Raw genomic sequence first — 16893 nt, 5'->3', positions numbered from 1 at the left:
GGTTAAAAGTTTCAGAGATAGGAAAAAGTCCATCTTCAGTAATCTGGGAAGCAATATCAATCATTGTAAACGCGTTCTGTATTATGGGACGTACATTGCATTTCATCTTCTCTTCCTTACCTTATTGCCAGACACTGTAATTGTCTGGCAGCAGGAGGGAGGTGACTAAGGATATTCTTCAGGGATCTGTCTTGGAACCAAAGCTATATGGAGGGATGTACTTCTAAACCTTCTGTGCAATGCTGTTTTGGGAGATGGTGGTAATACTTGGGGACTTGCTTGTTAGTCAGGAAAACTACATTTTCTAGATCAGGAAAACTAGATCCAAACAAATGTGGATTGGAGTAATTTTTAGTTCTATTCAATATTTTGCGCCTAACGGCCTTTTTTTACCCTTAGGACTTAAGAACGAACAAAGGAATTTGCCAGTCAGGGGTCATAAAGGAAATGTACATGTGTTATTTGACTTAGTGATAAATGAGTCATACCTTGAAATGTCTCTGGAAAAGAGCAGCTCCCAAGATGTGCCCGACTGGAGACTTTCAGTATAGACAGGAAAGTTTAGTGAGGTGTCACTTAACGTAGTGGGCAATTTTAGTTTCAGTCTAGTGTAAATCTGTATTTCTGCTGTTGCTGAGATAATTTGGAGATACTATTTTGTGGGAAGAGATTAATATGTTTTTGCTCATTTATGCTGGAAAAGATAGCCAAAAGATATTGTGGTTACTCTTTCGAATACCTGGTCTGCAGAGCTGGATGAGAATCTACACAAGTTGTCTAAACACAAGTTGTCTACAAATATGTTTCCAGTAGAAATTAGCCAAAACTTTCTAAATACAAGAGGAATGAAACTGAGAAACAATTTTTCAAATTGCTTGCAAAGGCAAGGAATCAGATGTTTATGTTTAGCAGTTTATCGCGTGGTTTGTATGGGAATGTAGGCGTGATCTTAGAGTAAGACGTGATAGTACTGCAATATGGGGTTTAACTTTTGATGCTGTGATGGTTTTGAGAGCAATTTTCTCCATTTATTCATAGCTATGCCATATTCTGTATTCAGTTAAGACCTTCAGGACTTCAGCTGCTTGCCAGTAGGGTGGGGGCAAAAGTAGTTCCTCTCTGACCTTATCCACAGTGCAGAATGGGTTTTACATTTAGACTGATTTCCTAAGTGTGGAAATCTTCAAGTGTTCAGGCTTCTGCCCTCGCCTAACAATACCTCTCATCCAGTAATGAGCGACATTTTATGATGAGAGTTGGCTGTCTCGGGCATACATTTCCTACAGATTTAATGAAAATTGGTGGTGGTTTGGGGAAGAAAGACCTTAACTAGAGTTCCTCTGGAGAGTAATGCGGATAAGCAGCTGCTGACTTTGCTGAAAAGAATGGATAATAAGGTTCTATCAGGACTCTTCCTAATATAACTTCTTTTGCTTGCTTGCTGGAGAATGTGAAGGGGAAGCTGTTAACGTGAGCATGGGAGTGAACTCGAGGGTGCTTTGTGGACAGGAGTGCTCAGGAATAGGACTGGGGAGGGTAAAAGATTAAAAGCGTGATGGTACTGCATTCGGTTTGCCATGGGACTGTTGGTGAAACAGCGGGAATGGGAATATCCATTGGTAGGAAACTAGGCTTTTCATGTTTATTCAAGGGACAAGTTATTTTGCAGTCTTTTTTAATGCAGCAGGTATCAATTACAATTAAAACCAGGGTATATGACAACATGCCTTGAATGTTCCTAGTTCTTGGAAAATTTAGGCAATTTTTTGGTGTTTCTTATTTGTATGTTTACATTCATTGTCAAACCTATAGGACAGGAAGGGAGATTCTTCAGAGTGAAATTAGTGAGGAAATTTACAGTCGTTTCTCTTTTGAACAATGTAAGGCATAGGAAGTTGGTGTGTGAGTATGAGGTGATGGTGCAGGTCGTTGTTTGCAGTTTTATGTAGGAAGAAGAAAGTTCATATTTTTATTAATCCTTCTGACGGTAGCTTTCTTAGTTTACAATTAATGGCATAGCCCAGCTGGACTTGAGCCTCACTATCTTGCAAAGCCTTTCTTTTCAGGAATTCTGTACTTAAAAAGTCAGAGTCAAATATAAACATCAGGGAAACATGTAAGAGCTGTTACCAGAACTTGTGATTTAGAAAATTCTCTACCACGTATTTGGTGGCATTTAAAAGCCCACCAGTAACTGGGAATGAAGAAGAGCTGTTCATCGTCATATACACAATGACATGTAACTACACAAACTTTTTTGATTAATATAGTAATTATTTGTAACATAGTTCTTATATAGAAGAGCTGTAAATCCCTGATGACCTCCAACAACTAGTGTTATTGGTGGCCATACACGTTCCATAGATTTGAGGTTTGTTGAGAAATGGGAGCTCTTTTCATATGTGGATGTGAAAACACTGACCAAAGAATGGAAAGTCTTTGGAAGATTATTCAGCAGTTAAAGACCCTGATGCAACTTTTTTTCCTGCTTCAGAGAAATTTTTGTTAATTTGTATAGTGAATTAAGTTTATTGTGTTCTTTTCTCAGTTGTGATACTCAGTGAAGAAGACTCTAAAGGAAGCATAGAAAAGGATCTTGGTTCAAAACCAGTTGCAATTGACAGCAGTCTTTCCACTAATTGTTTTTAAGTTAAGAATCAGCCTTAATATCACTGCATTTTACTCTTTTTTTTTTGTTTTTGTTCTGTTTCAAAATCTGTATGCTCACTGAACCTCAAGGCAAAGAGATGAAATATCTCACTCGTGAATTCAAACCTCCATTCAGGTTTTTGCATGTCAAAATGAACTTTATGATTGTAGAATCACAGAATGGTTTGGGTTGGAAGGGACCTTAAAGCCCATCTAGTTCCAACCCCCTGCCATGGGCAGGGACACCCTCCACTAGCCCAGGTTGCCCAAAGCCCCATCCAACCTGGCCTTGAACACTGCCAGGGAGCCAGGGGCAGCCACAGCTTCTCTGGGCACCCTGTGCCAGTGCCTCACCACCCTCACAGGGAAGAATTTCTTCCCAATATCTAACCTAAATCTCCCCTCCTTCAGCTTGAGGCCATTCCCCCTTGTCCTGTCACTCCCTGCCCTTGTAAACAGCCCCTCTCCAGCTTTCCTGTAGCCCCTTCAGGTACTGGAAGGCTGCTCTAAGGTCTCCCCAGAGGCTTCTCCCAGCTCTTCTCTTCTGAGATCCTGAAAGCATCACTTAAGGTTTTTTAGCTGTAATTCCTTCCTCTTAGACATATTTTAGTGTTTGTTTAAATGACGAGTCTTTAGTCAAAATTTACTGCAGGTATTAGGAAGACAGTTTGAGCAGACTAAGTGCTTTCCGGTATAGTTGCGAGGTGATTACTTATTACAAGGATAAGACGTCCCTCTTGTCCCACTTCAGCATTTGACTACATTTTCTTTTCTTGAGTCTTTCTGGATATTAAGCCTTAAGAAAAGCTTATGACAAGTGGTGCCGGCTAACTCTTGGTGATTAAAAGCAGGTCATTCTGCTTTCAGAGGTAAGCTGATACCAGTTGCTCTGTGAAGCTTGTGCTTTTAGTGTTGACAGTAGGTAGTTGATAAAGTGGTGAATTATTTTATTTTCTTTATTTTGAATATAAGTCTGTGAGCTACCCAGCATGCTCGTGTAGTTCAGTGTGCTTTGGCAGGTGGCTTGCTGTTAGAGAAATCTCTTGTTTCTGTGTCTTTGAACAGCAGGGGACTCTCTCTTCCCTCTAAATGTGTTTATGAATGAGATCTTTATGCCAACTGTTAATTTAGTATACCTGCCCTTTCAGTCTTCTGATCTTGATAAATCATACATGTAAGAGAAACCTAAAAGACCTGTTAAACAGAAGCCAATTAAAAACAATATATAACTTTTTACAGGCCTGTTTGGGTATTGGGTTGCATACAGTCCTTTGTCTTGCTGGGGTGTGTGGTCTACCAAACAAGTTGTAAAGGTAGCAGAAAACCTGTCGTGGAGAATATCACAGACAATGTTAAATAGTCTCTGTAGGGAGCGATATGTATGTTTCCAATAACAGTGTGGATCTGGGAGGATAGGAAGAGATATTTCCATTTCACCTATCTCTTCCTTTGCAGAGAGAAATGCCTATGGAAATGTCTGTGTAAAGTTGCCCACTTCACCTAGGCACATGTTCTCATCTATGTAAGTTTATGTATATATGGCTATATTATATACATGAACAGAGAGTGTAGGCACTAGTGAGACAGTGTCAGCCAGTGTGGGATAAATAATTGAAAAATATAGGAATTATTGTGAAAGAAGGTTCTGGAAAACTGTGGTTTGAACTTTGATGTTTCTTTGTGTTTTTTCTTTCTTTCAATGCTTATGAGCTGATTGGCAACTCATTTTTTGATAAACCAAAGAGGCAACAGTCTAGTTTGACTGGATTTAGTGAAGTAGGATCAATATTTTGAGATAATTTTGCCATGACATCTGCTATTACATACCATACCAAACAAAGCTGTGTGCTCCTTGTGCACCTGGCCTTGCATGAAGAGAGTGACTCGGTGAATCATCTACGTCTCTGCGTTTCTGTTTAAAGGTTATATTGACTGGCCCTTCCTCTGGCAATGACTTGTTGGTATGGGAAGAGCTGGCCTGGGGCGCAGAAAGACCAGCTCTGTGAGCTGATGTGCTTGGGCCTGCTGTCTGCTGACCATGCAGCTAACCATCCGCTTGGAACAGCTTGTGCTGCTGCTGTCAGTAGTACTCCCTCATCGCTCTGTCATGCGCGCAGTAATTTGCAGCCATCCATTCTGCCCACTTGCTGTTTCAGCCTTTCTGAATACATTGATCTGATCAGAATTATGAACAAAGTTGCTCTGGTGTGTTTTTAGTTTGTTTTGGTTTAGTGGTTTCTTTTCTTTTCTGATATTTGGTTATCTCTGTGGTCCAAGGTTTTTTTACCCCAAGGCAGATTGCTTTTGAAGCATTGGTCTTGCAGAAACAGCTTCTCTTTTGTCTCTGGGAAAGTGGAGGTAGAAAATAGACTTCTCTCTATAACATTCTTCATGACAAGGCCCTAAACTGCAACTTCTGATCTTGTTGGGGTTTTTTTTGTTTGTTTTGTTTGGTTTTTTTTTAATTTTGGAGTGACTACATTTCAGGTTGCTGGCACAAGACAGTATTCTTCTTTTGATAATATAAAAAAAAAGTTAATTATTTCACCCTGAGTGGAGGATGCAATAAGAGAAGAAGAGGGTTTTCCCAATGTTTTAGATGATGATAATAGCATTAAATAATGTATGCTTGCTCAAGTCAAGATTAGAAGAGATAAAAATTCTTTGGGTGTCATGGGGAAAAAAGCATCTTCGATTATGTCAGGCAAATATTTCATTTTTTTTGTATTTTAGTAGCAAATAGTTTACCAAAAAGGTCAAAGTTCATGTGTGGGGATTGAAAGGTTTCTTAGCAGTCTTGTAAGCTATCATCAGATGTCAACAAAAAGTTCTTGTGTGGCAGACAGTATAGGCTAAAATACAGAGTTTTCAACTAAGATGTGGGAGCTGGTATACTGATAAATATACTTTTATCAATCTGCCCTATCCTTCCCTTCCTCTTCCTCATAGGAAATGTGCAAACTGACCATAAATGCCAAGACAACTTTAGCATCTTATGAACTTATTTAGCCATTAGATGGGAGGACTAAAAGTCTTACGATGTAGTCAGTGTAAAATGGAATAGGATGTAAAACGCTGTGCCATGGAGCACGTGGTGAGAGAAGGAGGGTCTGCGAGGTCTAGGGTGGTACAACCCGTAGAAGAGTAGGATAAGAAGGGGTCTAGTTTGTGGTTAGCTACTTTTTAGAGAGTTATGGAGAAGACAGAGCCAGACACTTTTCAGAGTTGCACACTGAACAGGGAAGGAACAGTGGTGGCAAATTCTAGTGAGGGACATTGATTTCCACATGCATGTGGTAAGGCACTGGAGCAGGTTGCCTGTAGAGGTGGTGCAATCTCCATCCGCCAGGATATTCAAAACTTGCCTGGTTTCTTAGTTTGCAGTCTGTGGAACGCAGCAGTGCAGAACGGCTCCATGCTTCTCTCTGCCGAGTGTGGTATGAGCAGTGTTTTTCTCCTCTTTGCAAGTTAGGTATTGGAAAGAGGGAAAAGGGTTTCAGAAACTGACGCAGCCTTCTCTGCTTAAAAGGGAGAAAAAGAAACTGCTGCATTTACTTCCCACATAGAGGGAAAGATGTATGGGTGAGGGACGTCTGTAATGCCAGAGTGGAAGTTGAATGAACTGATAGCTGAGGGAACAGATTTACAGGAAGGGGATGAGTAACTAGGATAGATGTCTGCAGAGCTAGAAGCTCAAAATCAGTTCCTTAATGGAGCTAAGGTAGTGGACAACGCTATGGGCTTTTGGTCTGTTTCCTCAATTGTACCTCATGTCATCAGGATGTGCAAAACTTACTTTAAACAGCTGATGATTTTTGAGCCTAATCTCTATTTTTATCTTGGAGGGTAGGGGAAGGATGCTAGCAATAACTCACTTTGCTACTGAATGATCACCTTTCTTCTCGGGCATCTGTTTCTTTTTTTACATGAATATTTTCATAGTGATGGTATGACTCAGTAGAAAGAGGCGGTGTTGCTAGGCAGCAGTTTGAGCACTTTGCAGAAGCCATGTGATGGCAGTAAGCTGCCTTGTAATAATCCATTGGTGGCAGTATTCCTGGCTGAGGTTCTGTATTGCACAAAGAAAGAAGCATCTCTGACAGGAGCAGATGCTGCCTAGCAACTGCCAGTGCTCCTGGACCAGCCTGAAATACCTTCACTTAATTGTAGTGTAATTTTGGTTATATACAAAACCTTAAGTGTAAGAGATTGCTTTCAATTCTGAAGTACATTTTTCTTCCTCAAGGTTTTGCATAAAAGTTCATAAAGACCATTAATAAGGTCAAAAAAATCTTTAGCCCTCTTCTAAATCATGTCTTTTGTTTAATCCCTCCTCTTCGATTGTAATGTTTGGATGGCTTTTAATCAGCTTTTGATAATCTTTTTTTTGTGTGTGTGTATTGCATTAGCGCCTGGCAATTCCAATCGGATTAGACCCCTGTTCCCTGTCATGTGTACCAGTATACTCTGCAAGAAATGTCCCTTGCTGTGAAAACCTCGTGTTTTATTTGGGTAGTTGGGTTTTTAGGGTGTAATCGGATGTGTCCTCTCCTTCATACCTAAATTCTTTATATTGTCCATCTTGCTTAAACAGCAGAATGTTTTGGATGTACCAGACCTGTTTTTTGTTCCCTGTTTTCTTTGTAAACATACTTGCTGAATGTGGCCTGAACTTGCAAATGAATTTGCATGTCTCTAATTTCTGGCAAATTATTGAAACCCTCACCCACAATTGATCATTTAAATACTTGAAATATATAATGTGGTGAAAACATTCTTCTAGATGTTTGTAGAATAAAATGAAAATATTTTCATTTTAATTTCTGTGTGGTTCTGTTCCCTTGTCAAATATTACCAGAGTCTGTGTAATCTATGAAGCTGCCAGGTTTAATCACAAAAATTTAATCATATTGCCCTTTAATTTTGTTATAAAAATGTGGAGTTTTTTCCTTCATAAACTGTTTTTTGGTCTTTTAAATTATTAAAGCCACAATTTTCTGTTTGCAAGAACTACTCCTTTTTGCTGGAAAAAGGTTTTGTAGTTCTGAGAGTGGTTCAGAGTGGAAGGTATGTGGTGGTTTGGAAAGTATTAATTCTCTGCTGCCTGTAGGCGTGATTGTGCAGCACAGTTGCCTCACAAAAGGTAAAGCTAAATCCTGACTCTTTGCTGTCTTTTTCTCTCTGTGGTAACTTGTATCAATGTTTTGTTTTCTTGTGCAGTCATATTGTTGTGGCTTAGAGACTCTTCCCTGTCTGCCATATGTAATTATAAAGAATTAACATCTGTCACCCTTCTTGGAAAATAAATTATTAAGAAAAGGTAGTTTAGAGGATTCTAAAACAATAAACACTGTGGAGTGGAAGAATAGAAATTGATTGTTTGCTCTTTTTATTTTAATACAATTCCCAAGAAGGCATTGGTGATGCAGGATCTGAACAATTAAAAAATGTTTTCTACATGATGCACAAGTGAAGTGTGGAGTCCTGGGATGATGTGGATGTTAAAAGTTGGTGTGGTTCAAAAACATTTGGGTGGCTCTGTAGAAGAAACACTATAGAGAGCACTATTAAATAGATCTATAAAATTAATACTAATAAAAACTTCTACTTTAGGAAGTCCCAGTCCACAGGGCTCAGATTGGGGGAAGCTACATCCTTGCCCTATTCTAATACCTTCCTTCACCTCCTTGTTTCAGCCCCTGTTAGGGCAAAGGTGTTTAGAGCCATCTTTGGTCTCACCTACTACAGTGACTCTAAAGTTACATTACATGGAGCCTTTGTTATCATCTAGGTATTACAGGGAAGAAAATAAAGTTCATCTTATTCAGCTGTTAAAACTAGCTTATACTATTTGATACTAGACACTTTCAATAGATGGATTCATATGAAAAAGCATTTTAAGGAAAGATACATCCTCATCATAACACTAATTTATCAGTCTGAAGTAATTACATTTTCTTAAAGATTAATCAATATCAATCAATCTTAGGCTCAGAGATTGACTTATATTCTGTGTTAACTAGTAATAGTGGTAACTAGTACTAGTTGAATAGGAAATTAAAACTCTTGCAGTGCTGTATATAAGACTATGTAAGCAATTATAGCAATTTATTGTGTGTGGTGAGAACTGGGGTAGGAAGAGGTTTTTACTGGGGGGAAGTGGCAAATATCACTTAGATTATCACTTTGTTTAGGAGTCTTACCCAAGTTTGAAAATAAACTATAAAGTTATAAAAACTAGTCTGGAATTCAGAAAACAGCTTTTACCAGTATACTTCTATTCATGTAATTGATAGTTCAACCCTAAAAAACAAATCAAAACCACTTCAGGCAAACAAAGCTTACTGTGACATTGGCAAATTAAGCAAAAACCCCAAAATACCAACCCCCCAAAAAAACCCTTTATAGATGATGGCATGTGCCATATTTGTTGTAAAATTAATTTTGTACTTCTTTATAAGGACTGTGAAATATAAGAGATTGTTATGTGTGCTTACCCAAAGTAAACATGAACACCAAATTCTTAGCTGGTGTGATAGAGGTGTGAGTTTAAAATATAGTTACGTGTATTACAGAACTTCAGAACTTTGACGTTTGTAGCACAGAACACAATTCAGTATCTGCTCGGTGTGATTATAAATTGGTAGGGTATGGAGCTAAGTAATTTGGGTATAGGGCAACACAACTGCAGCTATGCTTCTCTGCATTACCCTTGCAATCCCTTCTGAAATTAGTTTGGTCGAAGATATACTTAGGGCATGATTAATGCATAACCTGAATAACTGCAAGTTGAGGGTAGTACAAAGCATTTATAAAAATTAAATGGCATACTTTAACGTGAAACGCTTGTCTTATGTTCTGCTGGTGTAATGTGAAGATATTGCAAGTTACCAGAATTTTAGTAGACAGATGATAATAATGAGTTGAGAACCGGAAAAAACTGTCACAAAGGCCGAGAAGAGTTGTTTTTTGAAGCCATGAGTAAACAGATATGTTGAAAGTTTGCAAAATTATGATTGTTACAGTGGAAGGAGTTTAAGAATTTTTTGTTTCTTTTGTCACATTACACAACTGAAAAAGACCCAGTGAAACTAAAAAAAAAAAAAAAAAAAAAAAAAAGGCCTGTTCACAGTTGATAGTATGAAATGTTGTAGGTTTTTTCCTCAAAGTTAATCCATACAGTTCATTAAATCTTGGTCTCACCAACATCTTAGGATAAAGAAAAACAAAAATGTTTTTTAGCATATTGAATACATTATAGAAGCAATGTTATTTCTATTGTGGAAGAGAAAACATGAGAAATTAATAAATAAAAATTTAAAAAAGCCAAACTTTATGATTAGAGAAACATGATTTGGAGAAGGAAAAGGGGACAATGTAAACATGGAAACCTCTTGAACTGATTTTGTTTCTCAGCCCTCATTTAAATGAATACTTCTAATTTTTGTTGATATATCTTGGAAGCTGGGGAGGGAAAGGGCAGGAAAAGGGCTCTGTTCCTTTATGAAAATAAACAGATCAGTTATGGGCTGAACTGATATTTTATATTGTAAATAGGACATTATGCAATGTCAAAATATTTTTGTAGGCTTTACTAAAATGTGTAGAAATAGGATGAAAAAATTAGAAAGTATATGGGAAGGCATATACCTATGCCAATTCATTGTGCTACAAAGTATTTTTATGTATATGCTGAGAAAAAAATGACGTTTCAGGGGAATTAGCACCTAGATCCTGCATGATCTTTATGTGGATGTATTGTGCTGGACAGTACTACGGCATTTTTCTGTTCTTGTTTTGGGTTTTCCCACTGTTGAAGTAAAAAATGTGACCCATTTCTATTACTATTTTTATCATGTAATGGACATAATCCATTTGAGAAGAAGAATGGTCTGTGGAAGCTTTGCAACCCAGGTGAGACTGGGTGGGGAAGGTGGGATGTAGGAAATTGAATTAGAAGGAATAACAAAAGGAAGTTATATTTTAAATTACATCACAGCAAAAATGAAAACAGCTCTGTTATTTAGGTGTGCAACAGAAAGTAATAAAGACACACATTAAATCTAATGTAGCCTTTCTCTAACTGTGAATTGTATCCTCTCTTGGTCTCAATAGCGTTCAGATGAGGTCACAAATCGATAGATAGCAAAGGACAACAGAAGCTCAGGCCGTGCGTCCCTATTAACACTGTGAGAGAGATTCTAACAGCCTAGCCACATACCCATCTCATTCAGCGTCCTGCCCTTGACAGTCACCAGTAGCAGGTGTTTACAGTAGAGTAGCACAGCAAGATAAACGTATGTGATGCTTTCCCAAGACTTCAGTGCTTTCTGGGTCAGGGGCTTGCTGAGCCTGAGGTGGTATGCATCAATTAATTTGCACTATTTGCTTTTGAACTTGAGTGATTTTTTTTTTTTTTATTTTATTTATTTATCACCCGCAGCATCTTGTGAGGAGTTTCACAGTTTATGCACTGCGTGGAAAAGTACTTTATTTAATAAAGTCCTGAACTCTTCTCTGCTGTTTCATTTGAAACACTCTTCTGCTTTTTTGTACTGGAAGGGAAGATTAGCAATTGTTCCCTGTTCATCTTCTGCATACAACTTATCAATCATACTCTCTCCACCTCTTTCAGCTGTCAGTCTTATTGGCACAGTCCTGTCTTGGTTCATAATTAATCATATAAAAGCCCTTACTGCAGTCCTTGATATCTCACCTCACTTCTTTCTACCTTTCCTTACACTGTTCTGTCCTTTTTGACAAAGGATACATTTTTAACAAAGGGGAAAACTAGCACATGGGAATTCACTGTGAATTTTATACAGTACTGTAGGTAAATGGTGTCTTCCCTTTTTCCCTCAAGACAGTATTCTGCTGTGATGTGGTGGTGGTGTGGCTTGACAGTGGCTGAGCTTTGAGCTTATGAGAAAAACTCTGAATAACATTCCAGGGTTTCATTTGATGTGGTAGTAGCGGGGGGCAGACGATTGTTTCGTATGTGAGATTAAGATTGTTCATCCCTCATGAAACACCATGTAGATGAACTAAATGGTGTACATCTGCCAGTTCGACTTGCGGTATTTAGGTCCATCTGCAACTGTTTATCACCCTGAATAGCTTGAGTGCCTTCACAAACTTTGTCACTTTTCTAAACGATCAGCTTTTCTGGATCATTTAGAAATACTTTAAACAGAAAATGCTCCGACAGAGATCCCTTTAGAGCTTGCTGGTCAATCTGTCTTCACTAAGAAAACTGGCTGCTACTTCTGTTTCATATCTGTTTGTTAGTTATTTATCTGTGCAAATGCCTCTCTGTTTTATCACAGCCATGCTCAGTTTCTGCAAGAGCTTTTGATAGGGGCTGTTTCAGAATAGATTTTGTAAGACCTACTGCATTGTATCAACTGGATCTTCTTTGTCCATATAGCAAGCAGCTCCTTCAGAGCTACGTGAGGAATCAGTATGCAAAGATGCATTGACCCTTTCTTAAGATGTCAAGTTTATCTGTGTACCCTTATTCTTTTAAGCAGTTTCTCTTACTGCTGGTGACTTACAATGCAGCTGCTTATACTGTGTCAGGGCATGTCCAGAGGCAAGGGGAACACTTCTGAATCCATCCTCTCCTGAATCTTTGGCTTTCCAAACTGTTATTCCAATGCCATCTGTTCTTATATGTTATACCCCCGCAATTCCTGCTGTCTGCTACGGCTTGAGAGTAACTGCCTATGTGAACTAGTTTGTGCCTTTCTCATTAATAAATTACAGGGGTGCAGAGGGAAGGGTTTCTTTTGCTGCAGCCCACTTTGATATAGTTCAAGTACCAGAGTTAAAGAACCTCTGACTTGGAGATAATTCCTGAAAGTGGTGTGTGGTGCTTTTTCAAAGCATTCCTCTTTGGCAGAATGTTGGGTTTAACTGCTGGCTGAAATTACATTTTGTGAAGGCGAACTATGACCACCTTATAAACCTGAATGATGGCAAGGGGGTTTAATATCTGAAAATAAATGCTAAATATTTCAGCAGTCTGCCCTGGAATCCAAAAGGGATGGTTCAGATCTGTTAACTGGTGGGTTAAAAGCCTTTGGAGTCATATATCAGACTATCAAAATAGCCTCAAATTTCTGGGATTCTGTCATAATCAGTAGGTATTTTTACCATTCTTTTTTTATTTCAGAGATGTTAAATTGTGTTCTTGTTAAACAGTTTTAACAAGATAGGGTTTGGTGTATTGGGCCAGTTTATTTGGGTTCCTTAATTTTTCCTGACTTTCATTTAGTGTGGCCAGAAAGTCAACTGGTCTTGAGATTTGCCTTCTGTGAAAACATCCATATTGCTATTCACATACCCTATTGATTATTAAAATTGTCAAACAGAAGAGACTTACATAACTTATGACTACAAACTTATTGGTGAAGGAATTAGATTTCATACTGCTGTATTAAGAATGAGAAACATGAGGTGGATGTTATTTTTGTATGAGAACTTATTTTCTATTTGAGAATGATCATCCAGATTGTATCTACAGCTGATTGGATCAGTTCATTTCTGTTCTGTGATTTTTGTTTGTTTATTCTTTTTTGACTGAAGCAGACCTAAGAAAAGAGCTTTGACTGTCTTTATTAATGGAGTACTCTGAATTCTAAAGAGCTGATTACATATTGATGCAGTAGAATCCTTATATCAGATTTTCTTTGTGTGACCAGTAGAATCCTTTTATAAATGGGCAGTTTGCATCTATAAACTAACAGATCTATTAGAATTACTACTTGTAAGCCTAAATATATTAGTCATTATTCTTGGCCATATTTTAAAAAATTATTCTATCAAGACTTGGAAACGCCAGTATTCTATTTTCCTGGTACCTTTCCTGTAGCTTTCATTCCAAGCTCACTTTTTATTGTTACATAATAGGCAAGTATCTGATGACCAAAGAACTAGTAGTTGCATCAAATCCAGTTTCTTTCCCAGTTGCATCCTTATTCAGTAGTATAATAAGTAAGTGTCATAGGAAGCCAGCTGTTGTTTGCTTATTCAAAACTTCTAATGCAATGTTAATGTGCAGACATGTTTTTCAGACTATTACTTGTTGGACTCAGCTGAGTAAGACCAGTCAGTCATTAATCTCTCTACAATTCAAGCTACTCTTTTTTGTCTATAACCGCCAATATTCATGTGTTGCGTGGCTGGTGTCTCTGTGTCATGATAGTCTTGGCACGTTCAGAGAAGTTGAAAATGGCCCGGAAACTGGATTTAATATTATTATTATATATATATTAATTTTAAAAAATAATCTTGTATCTAGCATTACTATCATAAATGAATGTATCTTGTTACTCTATTACCATTTATCCATATTTCTGGTGTTTTCAATAGTAGCTGTTCACTCAGAATTTTTTAAATCCTGTGTTTTTGAGACATACTTGAATTTTTTAGTATTTTTGTTGTTCTGAATGGAAAAGTCATATTGTTTTAATATAGGACTGTATTTTGCAAAAAAAACTTGAAAAGATGTTTGTACATTCTTGTTTTGGTAAAATTACCTATTGGAAAAAATCCCACAAACATTTTCTGTATTTAAATGATGCTATCTGAAATGCTGGAGGGGCAAGGAGAAGCCATTAGAGGTTTGATTGTGGCCTGCCAGCCAAGCGTTTGGCAGTTGTCACTGTTCCTGCACTTTGGGAGAAGCATTAAGTAGTTCTTCTTTGGCTGAAATCCGTATTTATGATTTCTTCATGGGAGAAGAATGAATCCAGAATGCTGACAAGCTTAGCATTTTTCTTGGATTGTGTTGTCTGCATTACTCCAGTCTGGAGCCAGCTGTTATGTTTCTCCTGTCTCTGATGTAAACAAGAATTTAAAACCTCATTTAACCAGCGGTGACTTCTGCTGGTCCGTACAAGCTGAGAGAACAGTTTAGGTTTGTTCATGGAATCCCTGATTTTGCCCTCTTTAATTAAACACTGCATTGAGTCTCCCTGTGGAAGAGCAACCATTCGATGCTGTTTGGTTCTCTTCAGATTTTTATTCAAATTCTTTATCATGTTACTCTGATCTGTGTGGGTGTTTGCCTGGTGTATGTTGATTGTTCTTTCTTACCCTTTCCTTTTATGAAATCTGTATATACGGTTGAAACTGTGTTTTATTTTGGTAGAAGGCTTTTCTGTGTTTTTGTGATTATTTCTTGGAAATTCAAGGTTCAAGAAACATACCTCATGGTAGATGGTGCAGATGGTAGTCTTAGTTTCCATGGTGTTCTTCCCCTGAACTTCAGTCTTTCTGGTTAATTGCTTTAAGTTCTGCACAGAGGGTCTTTAATCAGAAGGGATTCAGTGGCTTGGACATGGAAAGATATTTGGGGAGGAGACGAAATTCAGCTCTATCATCACATGGGATCATCTCAACCATACCTGGAGTGTTTGCATTTAAAGGGGAGTGTTCCCTTAAATTGGAAAAAAGGAGGATGCCCACTGGAGGTCACTATTTCAACTCATGGAATTCCACTTGTAGTGCTCCAGTGTGTGTGTAGGTGACATACAGGGCGTACTCTGTGACTGAGCATGTATTTACTTAGAACAAGGTACTTGACTGATTAAATTAATTCTGTGCCTGAGTGAGTTTTTAAATACTGATGAACAGGCATTACAGGATTGGAGGGGGGGGGAGGGTGGCGCACCTTATTTGCAATTCATCCTTTGTTTTGACATGTCATGTTTCAAGTAACCACCCATGTCCAGGTCCCTATTGCATTTTGATAATATGATTAAAGAATATTTAATTTATACTCTGGTAATTTTTTTTAAATTTATTTTTTAAATTGAGGTTTGTTTAGTAATTTCTGTAGTTGTGTTCATATTTTGTGAAACATTAAGATGTGTTCTTATTTTCCCTGGTTAATGAAAACTAAAGACACCTATAAAAATATTTAAGATACATGTCATGTTAGTTAGTGCTTATGAAAAGTACATATTCTTATGTATTCTTTTATATATCTACTTAAATAGAATAATGTATGGTAATACAGGATTTTTGCAGTGTATTAGTTGCACAGATGGTATTTGAAATAGTTTCAACTTGGAGGAAAGTAATTCCTGCAGTTGACTATAATTTTTGCGGTTGGGACTGCCTGTTCATTGATGAATTATGTGGTAGAGTAAGAATTGTGAGACAAGGAAATCTTTGTATGCAGTAGTAATCAGGGGTTGGTGATTAAAGTGATTACAAGCCTTACTTAATTCAGAAATCTTTTTAAAAGCACAACTTTTATGTTGCTGCTGAGCATTATTTCTGATAAGGGCCAAAATAAAGATATCTGATGAGGAAGAGTTGACTGACAGGTTTTCTGGGCAGCTATGTAATAGCTATTTTTATGTAAGGAGTGAGCTAAAGTGCTATGCTTAGAAAAAAAAAATCACACAAAGATTCAACTCTCATATGTCTCTCTCTCTCTCTCTCTCTCTCTCTCTCTCTTTTTCTCCACCCTCTAGTGATATGCAGCTTCCGAGGAGCTGTACCGCAAGGCTTGGTCCTGGAACTAGGTGAAACTGTCCAGATTCTAGAGAAATGTGAAGGTAAGTGTGATGCCCAAGAAGAAATCCCATTTTCTGTGTAAGAATATACAAATATCTTAATCTAGCAGATTTTAATAAATTGTTTGGAAATCATGATGCATCAAATCAAAGCACTTGAATAAAACCTAATCTGACCCACTTTCCGTAGGAAAGGCTGAGTGCTGTTGGCACTAATCCAGTCTGATAGGGGGTCAGTGTGTTTTAAGTTAACCATCTGTCCAGAAAATCTTGAACCCTGACCTGATTGTTGTATTGTAATTGGGTCTTAGAGTGAATTTTCATCATGTAAAGTATATAATCAGTATCTTTTTTTACTATATTTTTCTCAGTGTTACTGTTATGCATTTCAGTTAAGTATATCCATGTTTATTATTTAGAAACATCTGAACACATGAAAAATATTAGTTATGAAATAAATTAGCAAATCATTTGGGAGCAATACTGGAAAAAATGTAAAGACTATGGGCTGGGGGGGGGTGCTTTGCATTTATCTTCATGTGGTTTTTTGTACTGAAAGGAAAATGCCATTGTAAATGTTATAACTATAGTTCGTTCTTATGTGGCTGGAGTTGTCTGTGTGTGAATAAATTGAGTGTCCTAATCCTCTGTTTTATTCATATGAATAATGTGATTGAAATTGTTGCATTTGAAACGGGAATGATTTTTATCCTAA

At 37.6% G+C, this 16893-nt stretch overlaps 1 protein-coding gene across 16 annotated transcripts in view; it reads left to right on the top strand.

Moving 5' to 3' along the window:
- Nucleotides 1-16893, top strand: part of DOCK3 (dedicator of cytokinesis 3) — a 217965-nt gene that overhangs the window by 4864 nt on the left and 196208 nt on the right. For all 16 annotated transcript variants that reach the window (XM_075762879.1, XM_075762876.1, XM_075762869.1 and 13 more), the window contains exon 2: nt 16137-16220. In XM_075762879.1, coding sequence (XP_075618994.1) covers nt 16137-16220 — 84 coding nt within the window. The remainder of the gene's footprint in view (nt 1-16136; nt 16221-16893) is intronic.

Source organism: Balearica regulorum, chromosome 10 (genome assembly GCF_011004875.1).
Source record: "Balearica regulorum gibbericeps isolate bBalReg1 chromosome 10, bBalReg1.pri, whole genome shotgun sequence".
In the NCBI taxonomy this organism is placed as follows: domain Eukaryota; kingdom Metazoa; phylum Chordata; class Aves; order Gruiformes; family Gruidae; genus Balearica; species Balearica regulorum.
The sequence above is the reverse complement of the archived record's forward strand: the minus strand, read 5'-3'. Positions and strand labels throughout refer to the sequence as shown.